Source organism: Trichosurus vulpecula, chromosome 6 (genome assembly GCF_011100635.1).
Source record: "Trichosurus vulpecula isolate mTriVul1 chromosome 6, mTriVul1.pri, whole genome shotgun sequence".
Taxonomy (NCBI): Eukaryota; Metazoa; Chordata; class Mammalia; order Diprotodontia; family Phalangeridae; genus Trichosurus; species Trichosurus vulpecula.
Window position 1 is genome coordinate 115,531,316 of NC_050578.1, and position 24,065 is coordinate 115,555,380.

Consider the following 24,065-nt stretch of genomic DNA (forward strand, 5'->3'; position numbering starts at 1 on the left):
AAACTTTGAGTTCCAAATTCCCTTCCCTCTTCCCTTCCCACCCACCCTCCCTAAGAAGTTGAGCAATTCAACCTAGGCCACACATGTATTATTATGTATAACCCTTCCACAATATTCATGTTGTGAAAGGCTAACTACATTTTGCTCCTTCCCAACCCATCCCGCTTTATTGAATTTTCTTCCTTGACCCTGTCCCCTTTCCAAAGTGTTTGTTTTGATTACCTCCACCCCCATCTGCCCTCCACTCCATCATCCCCCTGCCTTTTATTTTTTTATCTTCCTCCCTCTTCTTTCCTGTGGGGTAAGATACCCAACTGAGTATGTATGGTATTCCCCCTCAGGCCAAATCTGATGAGAGCAAGGTTCACTCATTCCCCCCTCACCTGCCCACTCCCCTCCTCTCCTAGAACTGCTTCCTCTTGCCACCTTTATGCGAGATAATCCACCCCATTCTATCTCTCCCTATCTCCCTCTCTCAGTAAGTTACTCTCTCATCCCTTAATTTCATTTTATTTCTTTTAGCTATCTTCCCTTCATCCTCAACTCACCCTGTGTCTGCTCTCTTTCTTTTACATATATATATATATACACATACATACACATACATACATATACACATAGATACATGCATACATACACATTCACTTATATATATACATAAACATATATATATGCATATTCCCTTCAACTACCCTAATACTGAGGTCTCATGAATCATACTCATCATCTTTCCATGTAGGAATGTAAACAACACAGTTCAACTTTAGTAAGTCCCTTGCAATTTCCGTTTCTTGATTACCTTTTCATGCTTCTCTTGATTCTTGTGTTTGAAAGTCAAATTTTCTATTCAGTTCTGGTCTTTTCACTGAGAAAGCTTGAAAGTCCTCCATTTTATTGAAAGTCCATATTTTGCCTTGGAACATGATACTCAGTTTTGCTGGGTAGGTGATTCTAGGTTTTAATCCTAGCTCCATTGACCTCCGGAATATCGCATTCCAAGCCCTTCGATCTCTTAATGTAGAAGCTGCCAGGTCTTGGGTTATTCTGATTGGGTTTCCACAATATTCAAATTGTTTCTTTCTGGCTGCTTGCAGTATTTTCTCCTTGATCTGGGAGCTCTGGAATTTGGCAACAATATTCCTAGGAGATTTCTTTTTGGGATCTATTTGCGGAGGCGATCGATGGATTCTTTCAATTTCTATTTTGCCCTGTGGCTCTAGAATATCAGGGCAGTTCTCCTTGATAATTTCCTGAAAGATGGTATCTAGGCTCTTTTTTTGATCATGGCTTTCAGGTAGTCCAATAATTTTTAAATTCTCTCTCCTGGATCTATTTTCCAGGTCAGTGGTTTTTCCAAGGAGATATTTCACATTGTCTTCCATTTTTTCATTCCTCTGGTTCTGTTTTATAATATCCTGATTTCTCATAAAGTCACTAGCTTCCACTTGCTCCAATCTAATTTTTAAAGTAGTATTTTCTTCAGTGGTCTTTTGGACCTCCTTTTCCATTTGGCTAATTCTGCCTTTCAAGGAATTCTTCTCCTCCTTGGCTTTTTGGAGCTCTTTTGCCATTTGAGTTAGTCTATTTTGTAAGGTGTTGTTTTCTTCAGTGTATTTTTCAGTATTTTTTTGGGTCTCCTTTAGCAAGTCATTGACTTGTTTTTCATGGTTTTCTCGCATCCTTCTTATTTCTCTTCCCAATTTTTCCTCTACTTCTCTAACTTGCTTTTCCAAATCCTTTTTGAGTTCTTCTATGGTCTGGGGCCAGTTCATGTTTTTCTTGGAGGCTTTGGTTGTAGGCTCTATGACTTTGCTGTCTTCTTTAGGCTGTATGTTTTGGTCTTCTTTGTCACCAAAGAAAGAATCCAAAGTCTGAGACTGAATCTGGGCGCGTTTTCGCGTCCTGGCCATGTTCCCAACCAACTAACTTGACCCTTGAGTTTTTCAGTGGGGTATGACTGCTTGTAGATTACAGAGTTCTATGTTCTACGTTTGGGGGGGAGGTGCCAGCTCTGTCAAAGCCGCACTCCTCCTTCCCCAAGGACCCCCAGTCCAGACTGGGCTCAGATCTTCGGCAGGCTGTGCACCCCTGCTGTGATCCGCCACTTAGTTCCCTCCACCAGGTGGGCCTGGAGCCGGAAGTAACAACAGCTGTAGCTGCCCCACCTCCGCTGCCCCCGGGGGCTGGAAGCCGAACCGCGAACTCCTTCCACTCCAGCAGCTTTTCCCACTAACCTTCTCCGCAGTCTTTGGTGTTTGTGGGTCGAGGGGTCTGGTAACTGCTCACGTATTCAGGGCGCTAGGGCCCCCTCCGCCCGGTTTCTGGTCTGGATCGTCCACGCCGCTCAGGCTGGGCTCTGCTCCACTCCGTTCCCAGCTCCCAGCTCCGTGTGGAATAGAGCTCACCCAGAGACCATCCGGGCTGTCCTGGGCTGGAGCCCTGCTTCCCTCTGCTGTTCTGTGGGTTCTGCCCTGTAATTATTTTTAAAAAGAATGTTGGTGCTTAATGTCAAAGTACGTTTAACATAATTGTACATGTATAATCTATATATGAGATTGTTTTGGGACACAAGAGTTCTCCCATTTTGAGAAATCGGTAAAAACGGAGTTGGAAGAGGTAAGTGTCAAAAAAAAAAGACACCTACAAATCAGTTCTTAAATCTTTTGCTGATCTGAGAAAAGAGCTAGCCTTATCTTTTCTGAGTGGAATGTCTGAGAAGAAAGGAATATGACGTAACTTGCTCTTTTAATGGATGTACATATAGATATATAATTCTGATGCCAATCGGTGAATCTTAACAGTGAGCGAAGACAAAAAAGAGAAGCTGAAGGGAAAATACCAAAGTTGGTTATGGGGGAGAGGCAGTTTGAGCGAAGAGGTGATGATTGGGCGTTTTCCTTGTCCTGTTTCGATCTCAGAACATCGGAACATCAGAAAAGTGATCGTCCTGACGCTTGGAAATGAGATGGCTTCTTGCTAAATGACCCACTTAGGTAGGATAAGCAGAGACCTTTGCAAGTTCTGGGAGGAGGCAAAGGTGTTTTCCTGAGAGGATGATTAATTGTAGTATTAGAAGAAAGGTGAGAAGTCAAACGCAGAGCAGAGCCCGGCACCCTTCTGCAGACCAGAGGCCCACTCTTGGGGGTGCCGTAAAGGGAGGGCCTAAGCAGAGCAGGACACCTTAAAAGGCCTCCGCAGCTCCGGGCTACCATCTGCCGCTACCATAGCTCCAGGGGAAGAGCAACATTCTCTGTGCTCTCCTGAGGGCAGAAGGATCCGAGAAGGAAGGAAGCAGACGCCTAGGAACATGGATGCAGGAGCCAGCTTGGAAAACGGCGGGCGCAGGGGTCGGACCTGGCGCTGTCTGGAGGCCGCTTCCCCAGGCGGGAAAGGGGCCGGGAAGCACACCGCGAACCTGCTGCTGGACCGCGAGCCGCACATCCTGAAGCTGGGCGAGAGCTTCGCCAAGAGGCCCAAGTCCCTCTACCACACCATCCGCTATGATGTGAAACCAGAAGCCACAGGCGCTTCAGGTGATGGAGATCTCCAGCTTGGAAAAGGAGAGGAAGTCACAATTACGCTACCACGCGTTGCTGGATCGACGCCTCCGATGACTGTGTTCAAAGGCAACAAAAGACCATATGAGACAGACTGTGTTCTCATCATCAATCACGACTGGGGAATACGTGCTGGAAAAACTCTGTAGCCGCATCCAGGTCAAGAAGATGAGAACCGAGGGAAGCGGCGGAATCCAGGCTCGGAAGCAACAACAGCTCCCTGCTGGGGCACCATTTCGAGCCCCAGTGAAAGCACCGGTTGGACCCAAAGCCCCTCCTGTGCAAGGCGACCTTTCAGCTGAACTCCAATTGGATGACTTTAAGAGACTGCTGAGAGCAGAGACGGAAGTCCTGGAAGAGAGGAGCAGCGGCAGCGGGAGCAGCTCGTCCGACTCCGACAGCTCCCGGGACAGCGAAGGGGACGAGCCGGCCGCCCGGGCCGCCCCCTCCCAGCCCCCTCACCAGCACCTCAGTCCCAGAAACCCTGTGGCCAAGGGCCCCGGCCGGCCTCGGGGAAACCAGGAGCTGATGGACATCCTGCGAAATGACTTACGATTGAGTGACTCTGGCAGTGACAGCGATGACGAGCGGACGAGCTTCCTGCCTCCGTCTCTTTGCTAGGAGGTCACGTGGAGGCAGCGGGTCGTGAGCAGAGAGCTCACCACCAAGGAGAGCGCTAGGACATTAGTGAGCTCTGAGGCGCTGCCACCAGCCCGAGCAGGAGGGCTCTTGTATACATTATGGGAATGCCTTTGAACAAGTTTGACCTGCATGTGCAGAGTCCATAACTGGGGTGGTTTTGGTTAACGGGGTGGATGGAAAGCATGGACGGTTGGGGGGAGGGAGGATCTTGGTTGTTCAAAGACTGCATGGTAGACATCTTGGCTCTCACGCCTTTGGATGTGTCAATTTCATTGACGAAGCAAATTACTTGGCCTTTGGGGGGAAAGGACCACCCTAAAAGTATGTTAAAGCCTCTTCGAATTACTGCCCGCATCGAGATGAAGGTTGTAGCTTTCCTTGCCTAATTAGACCTAACCTGATAGGCCAGTGAAGCATAGACTTAGGCATAGACTTTCAGAAGCACAGAATACATTGTACGTGATACTGCAAGTGACTTTCTATTTATCTGAACTCATGTTGAAATGATCAAAAAAGTGACGTATGATTATTAAAACCAAGGGGAAAGAAGTCTATCTTCTTCCTACTTAGTGTCAAAAAAAATTCATCCCATCCAGCCTTACCCTCCAAAATGTAATACACAACTCAGGGAGGCTTAGAGAGGCAGATGCACAAAATAGTTAATAACAGAGATGGGAATAAAACTCATGGCTCCAGCACTTTCTATATTGTGCCATAATGTCTCCCCTTCTATTTAATCAAATATTTACTGAACACCTACTGTGTGATGGAGCTTAGGTATGTAGCAAAACTAATGATCTGTGCACATAGAGTAATCAGATAAACACTGAAGCTTTGTACCTAAACTCTGAAAGTCATCAGTACCATTCCACTTCGAGTTTGAACATTGGACAGTGAAATTTGGCTCTGTGCAGGACAGAAGAACACCAAGTGTGGGTGCAGTGATTGGATGAAATTGGAGCTTTGAGTACTGAGTTGATAAAGGAAACCATGAGTCCATGTTCTTTTTGCATTGGACATAATTAATTCAGTGGATTTTCAAAGGAATGGGGTTTTAAAAAAAGAAATAATAGGAATATCTCAGTAGTAGGTTTTTTACATTGTCGTTACTGAGCAAGACAACTTTCAATTGACTTTTTAAAATGTGCTAGGGATGGAAAGTCATGATTGGGCAATGGCAGTGACAAGTGATGCTCATTCTATTCGTCTTTTACTTCAAGTTACTCCCCAGTTTCCAAAATGAAACTTCCCATAACACATTGGAATAATTCCATTTTTACTATAACCTAATATACATCCACATAAGAATATTTCCTTCAAAACCACATAGAAATACATCACCAACACACGCACAGACACAGACACACAATCAAGGAAAAGTGATTCTGGAGTCTTAAGGTTTTCCATTGTCAAAGACAAGCAAATATACACACCACACATAGAAAAACTTGAGATTGCTAGACAATAGAGAAATAACGAATAAGTAGTTTTGATTTCAGTTAAAAATTTCAAGTTTACTGGTATCCAGACCCTCCTGGAACTGAAGAGGACTCCGCAAATGACTTTCTATTTATTTGAACTCATGTTGAAATGGTCAATAAAGTGATGTATGATTATTAAAACCAATGAGAAAAAGTCTATCTTCTTTATACTTAGTATCAAAAAGAATTCATCCAATCAAACCTTGCCCTTAAAAGCAGTACCGACCACAGAGCAAAAGATGATTAGAGTGGGGAGGTAAACTTAGCCTAATAATGACCAGCTATAATTCATCCAGAGGACACATGATGAAATATGCTATCCATGTCCAGAGAGAAAATTGATAAACTCAGTGTAGATTAAGACCTTTCCCCCACACACACACCAGACGATTCAAGGATTTGTTTAGTTCAACTATGCATGTTTTAAGGAGGGGTTTGTTTGTCTTGCTTTCTCAATGCTTGGGGGTTTGGCAGAGAGAAGGAAGTGGGAGAGAGAGGAGGCACACTTTCATTGAAAGAAAAACAAAATTTAAATTAAAAAAAAGACTGCTTATTTTGGAATTGGAGAAGTTCTGTTTCTATCCTGGCTATTTACTACCTACACATATAGCTGAAGAACTAAAATTCATACAAGCCACCCTGATCAAATATAGCCAATCCACTTAATTACTGTCCTAGAGTGTGATTCACTCATTTATTCAACAAACATGGATTATTCACCTACTATAAGTAACCGCTGGTGTGATCCATAGTGTAATATAAGAGGGAATTGAGAAACAGAAAGAGATAGGGACTTCTGAGAAAAGAGTTCATATCCAGTGAAAATATAATGACCAGTGTTGGCCCCAAACAAGCGATGAGAAAATATGCCTTTCCACTTTCATTGGAAAGCTGTAGCACTATGAATGAATACAAATGAACAAAATAATGAATAAATGAATGCATGAATGAATAAGCATTTATTAAACATTCGCTACGTACCAGTGACTCTGTTCAGTGCTGGGACTACAGCCACAAGTAAGCAAAACAGCTCCTATCCTTGAGGACCTTTCAGTCTAATGGAGGAGAACACATAAAGCTAGAGTTGGAAAGGTAAGGAGTCTGCCTACTTCATTGCAGCTTAGAGATAGCTAAAATGCGGCATGGTGGGCTTGATACTAGCTAAGGTGAGGGCAGCTAGCTGGCACAGTAGATAAAGTACTGGGCCTGGAGTCAGGAAAACTCATTTTCTTGAGTTCAAATCTGCCCTCTGCCACTTGCTAGCTATGTGACCCTGAACAACTCACTTAACCTTGTTTGCCTCAGTTTCCTCATCTGCCAAATGTACTGGAGAAGGACATGGCAAACCACTCTAGTATCTTCAACAAGAAAACCCCAAATGGGGACAAGAAGAATTGGACATGACTGAAAGGGCTAAACATGAACAGTTCAGAGCCCATGACTACAGGGATAGGAGTTCAACTTCTAGATGGAAGAGGAGGAGTTATGTTATGGAGTTACAGTCTAAATTGTGGCAAATGTTGTCAGATGTTGTTTGAATTAATTTTGTTTTATGTGTTCTTTTTTCTCTTTGGTGCGAGGAAAGATGTTGGGGTGAGAGTGAGGATACAGTGAAGAGGGGCATGTTCAGAAATGACAATGTCAGAACAAAAAACATCAATAAAACTGTTTCTAAAAAAATCATGAAAAAAGAAATCTAGGTGATAAACTCCAAAATAACTTGTGAGATTTCAATGAGCAAAATGTGTATTTCTTTGAGCAGAGTACCTGGGGGTGAGGGTATGATACCCAATATGGACAGAAGGAGAGGAGGGAGGGAGAGGAGGGAGAAAAGGAAAGAAGAAATAAAGGAGTGAAGGTGCTATGCTCTCCAGCTGGAACTTGCCAGTTGTGGGGCAGCTATTCCTCCACACAGGTTGTTATTTGTGCTTCATTATCTAAGAGGACCATGACATCAGGAAGGTAATGTCATGGCTTAGATTGGATTTAAGTGAGGGAGGGCTCTGTAAAGTTATCAGCCACAAGGAGTTTACAGGCTAGTTGGAAAGACCCATGATACAAGAGTAAGCAGTATAAGACAGTACAAAATTCATTACTCATCTATATGATATAAATTGCATATTCTGTTCAGAATACAAGATGGATGACAGGTGAAAAGCCAGTTGGAAATAACACTGGGCCCCCCAAAAAAACTGGGTTCAACTTCTGGCTTTGATATTTGACAGCAATGGGATCTTAAATAAATCAGTTAGTTGCTGAGTCTCAGTTGATAAAATTGATAAAATAAGGGTAATACTTACATTACCCACCTCTAAGTATTATTCCTCTATGATGAATTCCCCTTCTTAGTCAGGCCTTTGCTAAGCACCCCACCACCAACAATTGAAAATGTTTTTTCTCGTCAAAATTTTCTAGGATACTTTGTCTAAATTTCTCTACTTTTTCCCTTTATTCTCTACTTTTTATTATCTTTTTCTGTAATGATTGTAGTTATGGAATTACGCTCCACTGAAATTCTGGATTAACTCTGTCTACAGAGTAAATTCATGGAAAATGCCTTAAAGCTGGACTTCTTTTCCCAGGATACCTTTGCTTCTTTTATAAATCACCTTGATTAATGATCATGCTTGTCAAACAAAATTCTCCCTAGATTTATCTGTACAGGAGTTTGGCTTAAGGATGGGACTCCACTGAGGATTCCACTCACTTATATGCTAATTAGCAAAGGTGCTAGCTATTTAAATTATTTCCTCTCTACTTAAGGATTGTGGTTCACTCTTTTTGTGACTCCATTTGGGATTTTCTTGGAAAAGACGCTGGAGTAGTTTGCCCTTTCCTTCTCCAACTCATTTCCCAGAGGAGGAAACTGAAGCAAACACGGTTGGCTGACTTGCCCAGGGTCACACAGCTACTAGGTGTCTGAGGCCAAAGTGGAACTCAGGAAGATGAGTCTTCCTGATTCCAATCCCAATGCTCTGTCCACTGAGCCCCCTGGATGCCTACTTAGCATTAGGTCAATATTCATCTTCTTGTGGCTAACAAACTGCCCAAAACTATGTTGCCAGGAGAAAATGTCTGACCCTGGACTTCCTTAATTCTGAATTGATATTGGTGATACTACAATCTTGAGGTAACAGGGTACTGTTGCTCTCCTGATGTCAGGGATGTGTATAGGGGCTCCTGCCAGAGTGCCATTGTAGAATAATGATGATATCCCAGGGCTAAACCCGTAATAGAGGAGGCTCAATGCAGTGATCTAAAGGACTTATGATAAAAAATGCTATCCACCTTGACATAAAAAACTGATGGAGTCTGAATGCAGATTGAGGCGTATTTTTAAAATTTTACTATTCTTTTTGGGGTCTGCATTTTCCTTTGCAGTATGGCTAATATGGACATGTTTTGAGTGACTATACAATTATAATCTCTATGAAATTGCTTACCTTCTAAAAGAGGAGTGATAGCGAGGGAGAAAAAAGATTTTAACTCAAAAGTTGAAATAATGGATGCTACAATTTTTTGTTTATATGTAATTGAGAAAAATAAAAGAAAAATTAAATGAAAAAAGAAAAAGAAAAAATGATGCTCTGTACAATTCATTCAAGAAAGATAATAAAATGTATAATTAATTTTAAAAAGGATTCCATGACTAATGTATAATAATGTTTAACATCATTGTACATGTACAATCTATATCAGATTGCTCGATATCTTGGGGAGGAGGTAGGGAAGGGAGGGAGGGAGGAAGAAAATCTGGAACTCAAAATCTTAAAAAAAATGAATGTTGAAAACTGTCTTTACATGTATTTTGGCGGGGGAAAATTAAATACTTTTAGGAAGGGGGAAAAAAGGATGTTGGTCTTTGAGTGAGAAACACTACTATTGAGGACGACAGTAGATTCAGGGAACTTCCACTAAATCAGAAAATATGTCTCCAGAAATAAATGTAATTTGAATAATTTGAATAAATAAGACCTCGAGAGATGAGTAGAGGGTAGGAAATGGAGGTGAGACATCTTACAAAATAAACTTTTATTGTTGCCTTCTGTTTTTGTAGCCTCGTTCTTCCCCTGTACACCTTCTTTTGCCTCTTGTGAGACCTATCACACCAGAGAAGCCATTTCAAAACAATAGTGAGGCTGTCATTATATTTCCAATTAAAAATCTGATCATTTCTACCCAATCCCCACTGACTAGAAGGATTGAAGGGCAAGACCACTCTGGTCTAAAGGGTCTAGGTGTAAACACCATTGGGAACTTTGAGATCCATAATTCTGAAAAAGGAAAAAGGTGAGAACTCAGGCCCATTATAGAGACTAGAAGCACTTTGGGACATGGGGGTTGTCCCCTTTTGAGAGACGGGTAGAAAGAGGACCTGAAAGGGGAAAGTGGCAAAAAAAAAAAGGAACCAACAAATTTGTTCACAAATCTTTTGCTGGTAGAGCTCTGAGAAAAGAGCTAGCTTTACTTTTTCTGAGTGGAATGTCTGAGAAGAAAGGAATATGAAGTGAGTTTTTCAAAAGAAAGAAAGGAAGGAACATATACATATATATATATAAATATATACATATTTATATATAATATATATATATTTATATATAATATATATACATATATATTATATATATATATATATATATATAATAAAAGCCTCTTTGTTCCAGTCAGTGAAAACTAACAGTGAGAGGTGATGAAAAAAAGGGAGGCTCAGGGGGAAATACCAAAATTTAATTTATGTGTTCCTTATGGGGGTGGGGATGAGGGGGGAAGAGATGATGATTGGGAGTTTTCCTTGCCCTGTTTCCATCTCACAACAGCAGAATATCAGAAATGTGATGGTCCTGATTCTTGGAAATGAGATGGCTTCTTGCCAAATAATCAAGTCAGGTAGGATAATCAGAGACCTTTGCAAGTCCTAAGAAGAAGCAGAGATGTTTAAGAGATGGCGAAGTTGAATTGTGGGATTAGAAGAAAGGTGAGAACTCGGATGCAGAGCAGAGCCGGAAGCCCTCTCTAGACCCGAGATCTCACCTTTTGGGGGTGGAGTAAAGGGAGGGGCTAGGCAGAGGAGGACACCTTAAGAGGCAGCCACAGCTCAGCTGCTACCAGAGCTCCAGGGGAAGGGAAGAGCTAGCATTCTCTGTCCTCTCCTGAGGGGAATATCTCAAAAGGAAGGAATCAGAGTCCTAGGAACATGGATGCAAGAACCTTAATTGAAAACCTCAAAGCAGATCTCACTTGCTCTATCTGCCTGGGTTACTTCACTGACCCAGTGACTGTCAAATGTGGCCATAACTTTTGTACACAGTGTCTTCTCCAGTGCAGGCAGGGAGCCAATGATACCTTAATGTGTCCAGAGTGCAGAACAGTCATCAAAGACAGTGACTTGGTGCCCAACAATAATCTGCAGAGTCTGTCCATAACTAGCAAAATCCTCAGACCTCATTTGCTGAAGAGCATGGTGGGCCTGACTACTTGTGATCAACACTGGGAAAAAGAGAAATTCTTCTGTGAGGAAGACCAGAGGGTCCTCTGTGATTCCTGTTTATTAGCCCAAGAGCACAAAGATCACCAAGTGCTTCCCTTGGACACAGCTACCGACAAGGGCAAAAACAAGCTTCGGGAGACACATAGTCTCTTACAGAAAAAAGAAGAGGAATTTAAAACTGCATTACACAAGGTGAGAGAAAGAGAGACACGCTGTAAGGATGATGCCTACACTCTGAAACAGTCCATTATTTCTGAATATGAGAAGATGCACCAGTTCTTATGGGATGAAGAATATCAACACTTGCAAAGACTGGATGAAAAATTCAGAGACAACCTGTTCAAACTGGAGGAGAGCAAGGCTAACCTATCCCGACAAATCCAGAATCTACAGCAAATGATTTTAGAAGTAGAGGACAATTTGGACAAGGTGCCCTTGGAAATGCTCCAGGGCATGATGGGCACTTTGAAAAGGAGTGAGGAGTCACTTCTTCAAGAACCAGAGCTTGCTTCCTCTGCCTGGCTCACCTTCCCCATCACAGGCTTGAGAGAAGTGCTCAGGACTTTCCAGACAGATATAACTCTTGATCCTGAATCAGCCAATCCTTATCTCATCCTGTCTGAAGATTTGAAGAGTGTCCAGTATGGAAGTATCCCTCAGGACCTGCCTGACAGTAAAGATAGATTTGAATGTGTTCTTGCCGTTTTGGGGGCCCAGACCTTCACCTCAGGCAAACACTATTGGGAAGTGCATGTAGGAGATAAGACAGAGTGGGAGTTGGGCATCTGTAAAGATTCAGTTAGCAGAAAGGAGAAGCTCTCTTCCTCTTCTGAGGATGTAAAGACAATATTAGGCTGCACACGGAGAAACTGTTTCCTCCTCTGGAATTCACAAATGGGCTTTCAGTCCAGCCCACCTATTCAAAGAATGGGCATTTTTCTTGATTATGAAAAGGGACACATAGCATTTTATGATGTCACAGAAGGATCCCTTATCCACAGTTTCTCCAACATAGCCTTTGAAGGGCCTCTTCGCCCTTACTTCTCTCCTTGCCGTCCTAATAAGGAAAGTAGGCCTGGATCACTCACTATCTGCACAGGAGAGTAATCAGCAGGGAGCTATCAATGTGGCTAATTACTAAGGCTGACTCTGTATGAGGAGTGACTGAACATGCCATGACACTGCAAGTGACTTTCTTTTTATTTGAACTCACGTTGATCAATAAAGTGATGTGTGATTATAAAAACCAATGAGAATAAAGTCTTTCTTATTAATACTATGTATCAAAAAAATTCACCCCATCAAACCTTACCCCCAGAAGTAATACACAACAAGGACAAAAGAGGTTTGGAGTAGGGAGGCCAGGTGCAAGCAAAGATGAAATGGGGTTTTATGGGGAGGCCTTCTGCTGCTAATTGATTATGTGACATTGTACAAGTCACTTCTTGGTAAAATGAAACCATTGCACTAGAGCTGAGGTGTGGAACCTGCTGCTTGGAGGACACATGTGGTTCATGAAGTCCTCAATTGCATCCCTTTGACTGAATCCAAACAACACTGAACAAATCCCCTCAATGATGGGATTTGTTCTGTAAAACTTGGACTCAGTCAAAAGCCCTAGCCAAGGACCAAGAAGGCCAAATGTGGCCTGGAGGCTACAGGTTCCCCAGCCCTTCAGTAGATTATCTCTAAGGTCCATTCTAATAAAATGTTCCTGCAGTCAATGATGCTGTTGTGTTCTATCCTATCCTATCCTATCTGATCCATAAGTGATAATGCTCTCTGACTGGAAAGAGGCAGAAGAGACGGGTTACCTGAGGATAGGAGGAAGACAATGTTAGGGAGCTGATTACCAAAGAGTAGTTGGTTCTTGATAGACTCTTGGGAGGGGTTCTTAACCTTGTCTGTGAATGGACCCCTTTGGCAGCCTTATAAATCGTATGGAACCTTGATCAGGATAACATTTTAAATAACTGAAAGAAATGCTAAGTTTCAATTAGAAGACAGTGAAATTAATGATGTAATTTCTTACTCCATCCAAGTGCAAGATTCTCTGATGGAGCTCTGCTTGAGATGTTTAATCATGATCTCTCTGGTTCTCTCCCAGTTCTAACATTCCATAGACCCTTAAGTTCAGTAACTCTCTCTAGGGTCAAGAAAGACCTCTTCTTGATGGGGACATGCCTTTTTTCCTTATGAAAAATGTCAGGCAGACTTTTTTAGGCAGATTTTTTTTGTCACAACTTTGTGATTTGGATTTGGAGTCCAAAAGCTAGGCTTACCTCCCACCTTCATTGTTTTTTATCTGAGTTACTATGGGCAAGTCACTAAGTTTTTGGTTCCTCAGTATCCTTTTAACTACAGCTCCAGGGCTGGACTGGATTAAACTAGGAGTTCTTAACCTGGAGTCCCAGACCCCCAGGGAGTCAATGTATGGATTTCAAGGGGTAGGGGTTCTGTCAACTTGGATTTTTTAAAAAGACATCTTTATTTCCACTAACAGTTAACAGGAAAATTTGTATTTCTTTCAATTACTTAAAAAGCATTATCAGGATCAGGGGTCCATAGGCTTCACCTGATTGCCAAAGGGGACGATGACAAAAAAGGTAAAGAATCCTTAGAAAAAGCAATCCCTGAGGTTGTTCCCGGTCTAAAGTCTATTATCCAAGTTAAACACTCCCCCGTAGGAGGGTAGAAGCACCTGAGAATGGTTCATCTTGAAAACAGGGTTGTGAGGGAGAATAAGCAACCCAACCATGTTGTATAATTGTTCATTAACCCTAGAGTGGGTCTGTGTTCATGGCCCTGACTTTCTTCATTTGAGAACCCAAGGAACTTGGTAAGAGGAATGCTGTGCAGCAGGATCAGAAAGGGAGAAACTGAGTGAGTGCAAGGGGACACCAGGCTGGCCCCAATCTAAGAATTGGACACCCAGAGAAAGGGACAAGGAGGATGTTAGATTTCGTGGCCTTCAGAAGGGAAGGTAACAGAATCCTAGTGCTGGGCAATAGGGTAAAGGAACCAACAACCAAAAAGGACAGAGGCAAATTTTGTTTGGATGCTAAGTTTACACATTAATACTGTGTAGAGCACTTCTTTTTTATGCCATGGACCTCTTTCACAATCTGGTGACACCTATAGACTCATTCTCAAAATAACATTTTTAAATAATTGAAGGAAATGGTAAATTCCATCAACCATAAAGGACAGAATCAACTTCTATCTGGATGCTAAGTTTATATCAGTCATAGCTTCTTCGGTGGTTCTTCAACTGTGAGTTGTGACTCAATGTGAGGTCTCAAAAAATGTGGAAGAGTAAAAGGTTTCTGAACTTGCAAGAACCAAAAATTAATTAAAAATTAAATGCCTAATGAATCTGAGGTGCTTCTGGTCACCCCTTGGTTCTGAACAAAAAGAATGCCCACAAAGCATGCCCACTATGTACTTCCCATGCCTTCAGGCCACCCAAGGGCAACAAACCCTGTTTCTTAGGACAGTGGGCTGGTCTCTCTAGAGCTAGAAGGTGTTTCAGAGACCTTATGGTATTCCTCCCTCCTTGTACAAGTAAGCACATTAAGACACAGGGAGATTAATTTGACCAAGCTCTCTATAAGTAGCAAGATTAGAGGTGGGATGTTCAGGTGTGGATCAAACTAAGACCTCTGTGAGGTCACTTCTTGGTCTGAGATTCTGTCCATCATTGTCACTTACTTCTTGGAAAGAATGTTGTGAATTGCTCCAGTCATTCTGGAAAGCCATTTGGAACTGTGCCCCCAAAACAATTTAATTGTGCCTAGCTTTGGACCCAGAGGTGGCTCTAATAGGACTATACCCCAAAGAGATGTAAGGAAGAAGAAAAGGACACCATAAATACAATAACATTTACAATGGCTCTTTTGAGCATAGCAAAAAAAAAAAATGGAAACCAAGGGAGTGTCCATCATTTGGGGAATGGCTTGAAAACTTAAGATACATTGATGAGATGGAATACTATTGTGCTATCAGAAATTATAAGGTTTTAGGGAAACCTGGGAAGATTTGTATAAACTGATGCAGACTAAAGTGAGCATAACAGGAACCATTTACAAAATAACAATATTGTAAAGGCAAAGGACTTTTAAAAACTTAGCCTAATAATGATGAGCCATAATTCATCCAGAGGACACATGGTGAAATGTGCTATCCACGTTCAGAGAGAAAAGTGATAGACTCAATGTAGATTAAGGCCTTTTTATCCCCCACACAAGGCAATTCCAGGACTTGTTTAGTTCAACTATACATGTTTTTAAAAGGTGTTTGTTTGTCTTGTTTTCTCAGTGGTTGGGAAAGGGGTGGAGAGAAGGAAGTGGGAATCAGAAGAGGGGAACTTTCTACCCTCCCCCCCATTTCAAGATGGCATATATTCTGATTGCCTCATTCACCAGGCTGCCCTCCCCTCTTTCACCCCACTGCCCCCCATTCCTTTCCCCTTACTTTCTTGTAGGGCAGGATAGCTTTTAAAACTTTGAGTTCCAAATTCTCTCCCCTCTTCCCTTCCCACCCACCCTCCCTAGGAAGGCAAGCCATTCAACATAGATCACACATGTATCATTATGTAAAACACTTCCACAATGCTCATGTTGTGAAAGGCTAACTATATTTCCTTCCATCCGTTCCTGTCCCCTTTTATTCAGTTTTCTCCTTGACCCTGTCCCTTTTCAAAAGTGTTTGCTTTTGATTACCTCTTCCCACTATCTGCCCTCACTTCTATCATCTTCCCCTTACTTTCCTCTGGAGTAAGATACCCAATCGAGGGTGTATGTTATTCCCTCCTCAAGTTGGATCTGATGAGAGTTTGATTTACTCATTCCCCCTCACCTACCTCCTCTTCCCTTCCAACAGAACTGCTTTTTCTTGCCACTTTTTAAAAAATCTTTGATTTGATTTATTTATTTATTTTAACATTTATAAGTTTAATTATTTTATTAAAGATCTTTATTAAAAAACTTATTTAGTTTCACAAATTTTAATATTAAATTTTAAATGCTAACTTTAACAAGCTGGGGTGCCCCATCATTATGCACTGCATGTGCAACACTTTCTAGATGATACTTTTTTAAAAATTTATTTAATATATTTAGTTTTCAGCATTGATTTTCATAAAAGTTTGAATTACAAATTTTTTCCCCATTTCTACCCTCCCCCCACTCCAAGATGGCATATATTCTGGTTGCCCCATTCCTCAGTCAGCCCTCCTATCTGTCACCCCACTCCCCTCCCATCCCCCTTTCCCTTCTTCTCTTGTAGGGCAAGATAAATTTCTATGCCCCATTGCCTGTGTATCTCATTTTCCAGTTGCATGCAAAAACTTTTTTGTTGTTGTTGTTTTCGAATGTCTGTTTTTAAAACTTTGAGTTCCAAATTCTCTCCCCTCTTCCCTCCCCACCCACCCTCCCCAAGAAGGCAAGTAATTCAACACAGGCCACTTGTGTATCATTATGTAAAACCCTTCCACAATACTCATGTTGTGAAAGATTAACTATGTTTTGCTCCTTCCTAACCTATCCCCCCTTACTGAATTTTCTCCCTTGACCCTGTCCCTTTTTGAAAGTGTTTGTTTTTGATTACCTCCTCCCCCCACCTACCCTCCCCTCTATCATCCCCCCTTCTTTATCTTCTTCCTCCTTCTTTCCTGTGGGGTAAGATACCCAGTTGAGTGTGTATGGTATTCCCTCCTCAGGTCAAATCCAATGAGAGAAAGATTTACTCATTCCCCCTCACCTGCCCCCTCCTCACCTCCCACAGAACCACTCTCTCTTGCCACTTTTATGTAAGATAATTTACCCCATTCTATCTCTCCCTTTCTCCCTCTCTCAATAATTCCTCTCTCATCCCTTACATTGATTTTGTTCTTTTATTTTTTTTTTGAGTTTATTTTCTTTTATTTTTTTTAATTTATTTAACATATTTAGTTTTCAGCATTGATTTTCACAAGAGTTTGGATTACAAATTTTCTCCCCATTTCTACCCTCCCCCCCACTACAAGATGGCATATATTCTGGTTGCCCTGTTCCCCAGTCAGTGCTCCCCTCTGTCACCCCACTCCCCTCCCATCCCCTTTTCCCTTCCTTTCTTGTAGGGCAAGATAAATTTTTACGCCCCATTGCCTGTGTATCTTATTTTCTTGTTGCATGCAAAAACATTTTTGTTTGTTTTTGAACATCTGTTTTTAAAACTTTGAGTTCCAAATTCTCTCCCCTCTTCCCTTCCCACCCACCCTCCCTAAGAAGTCAAGCAATTCAACATAGGCCACATGTGTATCATTATGTATAACCCTTCCACAATACTCATGTTGTGAAAGACTAACTATATTTTGCTCCTTCCCAACCCATCCCCCTTTATTGAATTTTCTCCCTTGACCCTGTCCCCTTTTGAAAGTGTTTGTTTTTGACTACCTCCACCCCCATCTGCCCTCCCCTCCATCATCCCCCCCATTTTTTTTTATCTTCTTCCCTCTTCTTTCCTGTGGGGTAAGATTCCCAATTGGGTATGTATGGTATTCCCTCCTTAGGCCAAATCTGATGAGAGCGATGTTCACTCATTCCCCCCTCATCCGCCCTCTCCCCTCCTCCCACAGAACTGCTTCCTCTTGCCACCTTTATGGGAGATAATCCATCCCATTCTATCTCTCCTTATCTCCCTCTCTCAGTATGTTCCTCTCTCATCCCTTAATTTGATTTTATTTCTTTTGGATATCTTCCCTTCATCTTCAACTCACCCTGTGTCCACTCTCTCCCCTCTCTCTCTCTCTCTTTCTCTCTCTCTCTCTCTCTCTCTCTCTCTCTCTCTCTCTCTTTCTATATATATATATATAGATACATACACACATACATATATACATACATACACATTCACCCATATATATACATAAACATATATGTATGCATATTCCCTTCAGCTACCCTAATACTGAGGCCTCATGAATCATACACATCATCTTTCTATGTAGGAATGTAAACAAAACAGTTCAACTTTAGTAAGTCCCTTATGATTTCTCCCTCCTGTTTATCTTTTCATGCTTCTCCTGATTGTTGTGTTTGAAAGTTGAATTTTCTATTCAGCTCTGGTCTTTTCACTGAGAAAGCTTGAAAGTCCTCTATTTTATTGAAAGTCTCTATTTTGCCCTGGAGCATGATACTCAGTTTTGCTGGGTAGGTGATTCTCGGTTTTAACCCTAGCTCCATTGACCTTCAGAATATTGTATTCTAAGCCCTTTGGTCCCTTAATGTGGAAGCTGCCAGATCCTGTGTTGTCTTGATTGTTTTTCCACAATATTCGAATTGTTTCTCTCTGGCTGCTTGCAGTATTTTCTCCTTGACCTGGGAGCTCTGGAATTTGGCGACAATGTTCCCAGGAGTTTTCTTTTTGGGATCTATTTGAGGAGGCGATCTGTGGATTCTTTCAATTTCCACCCCACTCTCTGGCTCTAGAATATCAGGGCAATTCTCCTTGATAATTTCCTGAAAGATGATATCCAGGCTCCCTCCTTGATCATGGCTTTCAGGTAGTCCAGCAATTTTTAAATTATCTCTCCTGGATCTATTCTACAGGTCAGTGGTTTTTGCAATGAGACACTTGACATTGTCTTCCATTTTTTCATTCCTTTGGTTCTGTTTTACAACATGTTGACTTCTCATCAAGTCACTAGCTTCCACTTGCTCCAATCTCATTTTTAAGGTAGTATTTTCTTCAGTGGTCTTTTGGACCTCCTTTTCCATTTGGCCAATTCTGCCTTTCAAGGCATTCCTCTCCCCACTGGCCTCTTGGAGCTCCTCTGCCATTTGAGTCAGTCTATTTTTTTAAAGTGTTGTTTTCTTCAATATTTTTTTCAGTATCTTTTGGGTCTCCTTTAGCAAGTCACTGACTTGCTTTTCATGGTTTTCTTGCATCATTCCCATTTCTCATCCCAATTTTTCCTCCACTTCTCTAACTTGCTTTTCCAACTCCTTCTTGAGCTCCTCCATGGCCTGAGACCAGTTCATGTTTTTCTTGGAGGCTTTTGCCTCTGTTGACTTCTTCAGGCCATATGTTTTGGTCTTCTTTGCCACCAAAGAAAGATTCCAAAGTCTGAGACCGAATCTGGGTGCGTCTTCACTGCCTGGCCATGTTCCCAGCCAACTTCTTTGACCCTTGAGTTTTTCAGCAGAGTATGACTGCTTGTAGAGCAAAGAGTACTTTGTTCCAAGCTTGAGGGGATGCACTGTTGATTTCAGAGCTATTTCTATATAGCTAGCTCTGCCACCCCAGCAGTCCTCCTTCCTCAAGAACCACCAACCGGAACTTGATGCAAATCTTCAGCAGGCTCTTCATTCTTGCTCTGATCTGCCACTTAATTCCTCCCACCACGTGGGCCTGGGGCCGGAAGTAACTGCAGCTGTGGTTCTGTAGCTGCACCTCCCCAGCTGCCCCTGGGGTGGTGGCCGAACCTCGAACTCTGTCCCCCACAGCTTTTCCCACTAACCTTCTCTGTTGTCTTTGGTGTTTGTGGGTTGAGAAGTCTGGTAACTGCCACAGCTCACTGATTCAGGGTGCTAGGGCCTGTTCTGCTTGGCTCCTGGTCTGGCTGGTCCTGCTGCCTCCCATGCTGAGCTCCGCTCCCCTCCACTCCGTGCTCGATAGACCTCATCCAGCAACCATCCAGGCTGTCCTGGGCTGGATCACTGCTTCCCTCTGCTATTTTGTGGGTTAGTTCCCCACATCTCTGAGAAGCAGTAGGGTATAATGGAAAATGCATGAATTCTCAAGGCAAGAGGACCTGGCTTCAGATCCTGCTTCTGATGCTACTACGTTATTTATGTAGGTTGCAAAGGCTTTCCTGGACCTCATCTCTGGATCTAGGATCTTGTGAAGGCAGTCTTCCTTCCAGTGTCCAATGGTTCTTCATTCATCATTTGGCCTCAAGTGCTTGCTCAGCACTCCTCGGTCCACACGCGGGTCGGGTCGGCTCTGCTACCAGCAGCTCCTGCTTCCGCTTCGGCTGTAGCTGTCTCTGGCTCCAACAAAAAAAATCCTCTTGCTACTTTTATGCGAGATAATTTACCCCCTTCTATCTCTCCTTTTCTCCCTCTCTTAATATATTCCTCTTTCACCCCTTAAATTTATTTCATTTTTTTTAGATATCATCCCTTCATATTCAACTCATCCTGTACCCTCTGTCTATATTCCTTTCAACTCCCCTAATACTGAGAAAGGTCTCCTGAATTACACACATCATCTTTCCATGTAGGAATGTAAACATAGCAGTTCAACTTTAGTAAGTCCCTTATGAATTCTCTTTCTTGTTTACCTTTTCATGGTTCTCTTGATTCTTGTATTTGAAAGTCAAGTTTTCTATGAAGTTCTGGTCTTTTCATTAAGAAAGCTTGAACGTCCTCTATTTTATTGAAAATCCATATTTTGTTTTGGGGCATTATACTCAATTTTTCTGGGTTGGTGATTAATCCTAGCTCTTTTGACCTCCAGAATATTCCAAGCATTTCCATCGCTTAATGTAGAAGCTGCTAGATCTTGTATTATTCTGATTGTGTTTCCACAATATTCAAATTGTTTCTTTCTGGTTGCTTTCAGTATTTTCTCCTTGATCTGGGAGCTCTGGAATTTGGTGACAATATTCCTGGGAGTTTTCTTTTTGGGATCTTCTTCAGGAGGTGATGGGTGGATTCTTTCAATTTCTATTTTACCCTCGGGCTCTAGAATATCAGGACAGTTTGTCTAGGCTCTTTTTTTGATCTTGGCTTTCAGGTAATGCAATAATGTTTAAATTATCTTTCCTGGATCTATTTTCCAGGTCAAGGGTTTTTCCAAAGAGATATTTCACATTGTCTTCCATTTTTTCATTCCTTTGGTTCTGTTTTATAATATCTAGATTTCTCATAAAGTCATCAGCTTCCACTTCCTCCAATCTAATTTTTAAGGTAGTATTTTCTTCATTGGTCTTTTGGACCTCCTTTTCCATTTGGCCAATTCTGCTTTTCAAGGCATTATCCTCCTCATTGGCTTTTTGGAGCTCTTTTGCCATTTGAGTTAGTCTATTTTTTAAGATGTTATTTTCTTCAGTATTTTTTGAGGTCTTCTTTAGGAAGTCATTGACTTGTTTTTCATGGTTTTCTTGCATCACTCTCATTTCTCTTCCTAATTTTCCCCCTACTTCTCTAACTTGCTTTTCCAACTCCTTTTTGAGCTCTGCTATATCCTGAGACCACTTCATGTTTTTCTTGGAGGCTTTTGATGTAGGCTCTTTGACTTCGTTGACTTCTTCTGGCTGTATGTTGGTCTTCTTTGTCACCAAAGAAAGATTCCCAAGTCTGAGTCTGAATCTGAGTTTGTTTTCGCTGCCTGGCCATGTTCCCAGCCAACTTACTTGACCCTTGAGTTTTTCCTACGGGTAGGACTCCTTGTAGAGTATAGAGTACTTTGGTCCAAGCTCGAGGGGCTGCACTGTTGTTTTCAGAGTTATTTCTACACAGCAAGCTCTGCCACCCCAGCGCTCTTCCTCCCCCAAGAACCAACCCAGATGGAACTCAGATTTAAGCTAGCTCTGCACTCCAGCTCAGATCAGCCACTGAATTCCTCCCTCCAGGTGGACCCGGGGACACAAGCAACTGCAGCTATAGCTCTGTAAGCAGCCTCAGTGCTGCATCACCTTCGCTGCCCCTGGGGCAATGGCCAAACCCTGAACTCCTTTCACTCTGACCCAGTAGCTTTTCCCACTAATCTTCTCTGTTGTCTTTGGTGTTTGTGGGTTGAGAAGTCTGGTAACTACCACAGCTCACTGATTCAGGGCTCTAGGGCCTGATCCACCTGGTTCCCAGTCTGGTTGGTCCAGGCGTGGCTCACGAAGGGCTCTGGCCCACTTGGTTCCCAGCTCCATGCGATAGACCTTACGTGGCAACCATCCAGGCTGTCCCGGGCTGAAGCCCTGCTTCCCTCTGCTATTTCATGGCTTCTACAATTCTAGAATTTGTTCAGAGCCATTTTTATAGGTGTTTGGAGGGACCTGGGGGGGAGCTCACGCAAGTCCCTGCTTTCTAGCTGCCATCTTGGCTCTGCCCTGACTCATTCATTTAACAAACATGGATTATATACCTACTGTGTGCAAATCACTGATTTAACCCATAGTGTACTGTAATAGGGAATTGAGAGAGAGAAAGAGAAAGGGTGTTCCGAGAAAACATTTCATATCCCGTGAAAATACAATGACCATTCTTGGCCTAAAACAAGAGTTGATGTAACCTTGGACCCAGTCAGTGAATATTAACAGTGAGAGGGGACAAAAAAGAGAGGCTCAGAGGAAAAAGTTTAATACCTGTGCTGGTTATTGGGGGTGGGGGTGGGTGGGGGGCTGGTTAGGGGAAGAGATTATGATTGCTCGTTTTCTTTTTCCCTGTTTCCTTCTCAGAACATCAGAAAAGTGATGGTCCTGATGCTTGGAAATGACATGCTTCTGGCTAAATGATCCAGTTACGTAGGATAACCAGAGACCTTTGTAAATTCTGAGAGGAAGCAAAGGTGTTTTCTTCCCGAGAGGACGATGCTCAATTGTGGAAACAAAGGTGAGAAGTCAAACGCAGAGCAGAGCCCCTAAGCCCACTCCAGACCCCAGGTCCTGCCTTTTGTGGGGTGGAGTAAAGGGCGGGGCTAAGCAGAGCAGGACACCTTAAAAGGCCCGGAAAGCTCTGGCTAATATCTGCTGCTGTCAGAGTTCCAGGGGAAGAGCTAGCATTCTCTGACCTCTCCTGAGGGGATTAGCTGAGAAAGAAGGAAGCAGACTCCTAGGAACATGGATGCAGGAGCTGGCATTGAAAACCTCAGGCACAGGGGTCCGACCGGGCACTGCCTGGAGGTTGCCTCCCTCGTTGGGGAAAGGGCCAGGAACCGCACTGCGAACCTGCTGCTGGACCGCGAGCCGCACGTCCTGAAGCTGGGCGAGAGCTTCGCCAAGAGGCTCAAGTCCTCCTTCCACACCATCCGCTATCATGTGAAACCACGAGCCATAGGCATTTCACGTAATGGAGAACTCCAGCTTGGAAAAGGAGATGAAGTCACAATTACACTACCACGCGTTGCTGGATCGACGCCTCCGATGACTGTGTTCAAAGGCAACAAAAGACCATATGGGACAGACTGTGTTCTCATCATCAATCACGACACTGGGGAATACGTGCTGAAAAAATTCTGTAGCCGCATCCAGGTCAAGAAGATGAGAACCGAGGGAAGCAGCGAAATCGAGGCGCGGAGGCAACGACAGCCCCCTGCTGGGGCACCATTTCGAGCCCCAGTGAAAGCACCAGTTGGACCCAAAGCCTCTCCTGTGCAAGACGACCTTTCGGCTGAACTGCAATTGGATGACTTTAAGAAACTGCTGAGAGCAGAGATGGAAATCCTGGAAGAGAGGAGCAGCGGCAGCGGGAGCAGCTCGTCCGACTCCAACAGCTCCCGGGACAGCGAAGGGGACGAGCCGGCCGCCCGGGCCGCCCCCTCCCAGCCTCCTCACCAGCACCTCAGTCCCAGAAACCCTGTAGCCAAGGGCCCCGGCCAGCCTCGGGGAAACCAGGAGCTGATGGACATCCTGCGAAATGACTTACAATTGAGTGACTCTGGCAGTGACAGCGATGACGAGCGGACGAGCTTCCTGCCTCCGTCTCTTTGCTAGGAGATCACGTGGAGGCAGCAGGCCGCGAGCAGAGAGCTCACCACCGAGGAGAGCGCTAGGACATTAGCGAGCACTGAGGCGCTGTCACCAGCCCGAGCAGGAGTGCTCTTGCGTACATTATGGGAATGCCTTTGGACAAGCTTGACCTGCATCTGCAGAGTCAATAACTTGGAGGGCTGTTTTGGATTAAGGTTGTGGTTGGAAAA

General features: G+C 43.1%; 1 protein-coding gene and 1 pseudogene across 1 annotated transcript; both read left to right on the forward strand.

Annotated features, from left to right (window-relative positions):
• Positions 1 to 3,307: 3,307 nt before the first annotated feature.
• Positions 3,308 to 4,178, forward strand: LOC118854721 (annotated as a pseudogene).
• An 18,808-nt stretch (positions 4,179 to 22,986) lies between these two features.
• LOC118854722 (ELL-associated factor 1-like) lies at positions 22,987 to 23,859 on the forward strand. The gene has a single exon (XM_036765006.1). The coding sequence runs from the start codon at positions 22,987 to 22,989 to the stop codon at positions 23,857 to 23,859; it is 873 nt and encodes a 290-aa protein (XP_036620901.1).
• The last annotated feature ends 206 nt before the right edge of the window (positions 23,860 to 24,065 follow it).

Excerpts from the sequence above, each read along its gene's own strand:
- LOC118854722 (XM_036765006.1), top strand. The coding sequence starts at position 22,987 with ATGGATGCAGGAGCTGGCATTGAAAACCTCAGGCACAGGGGTCCGACC.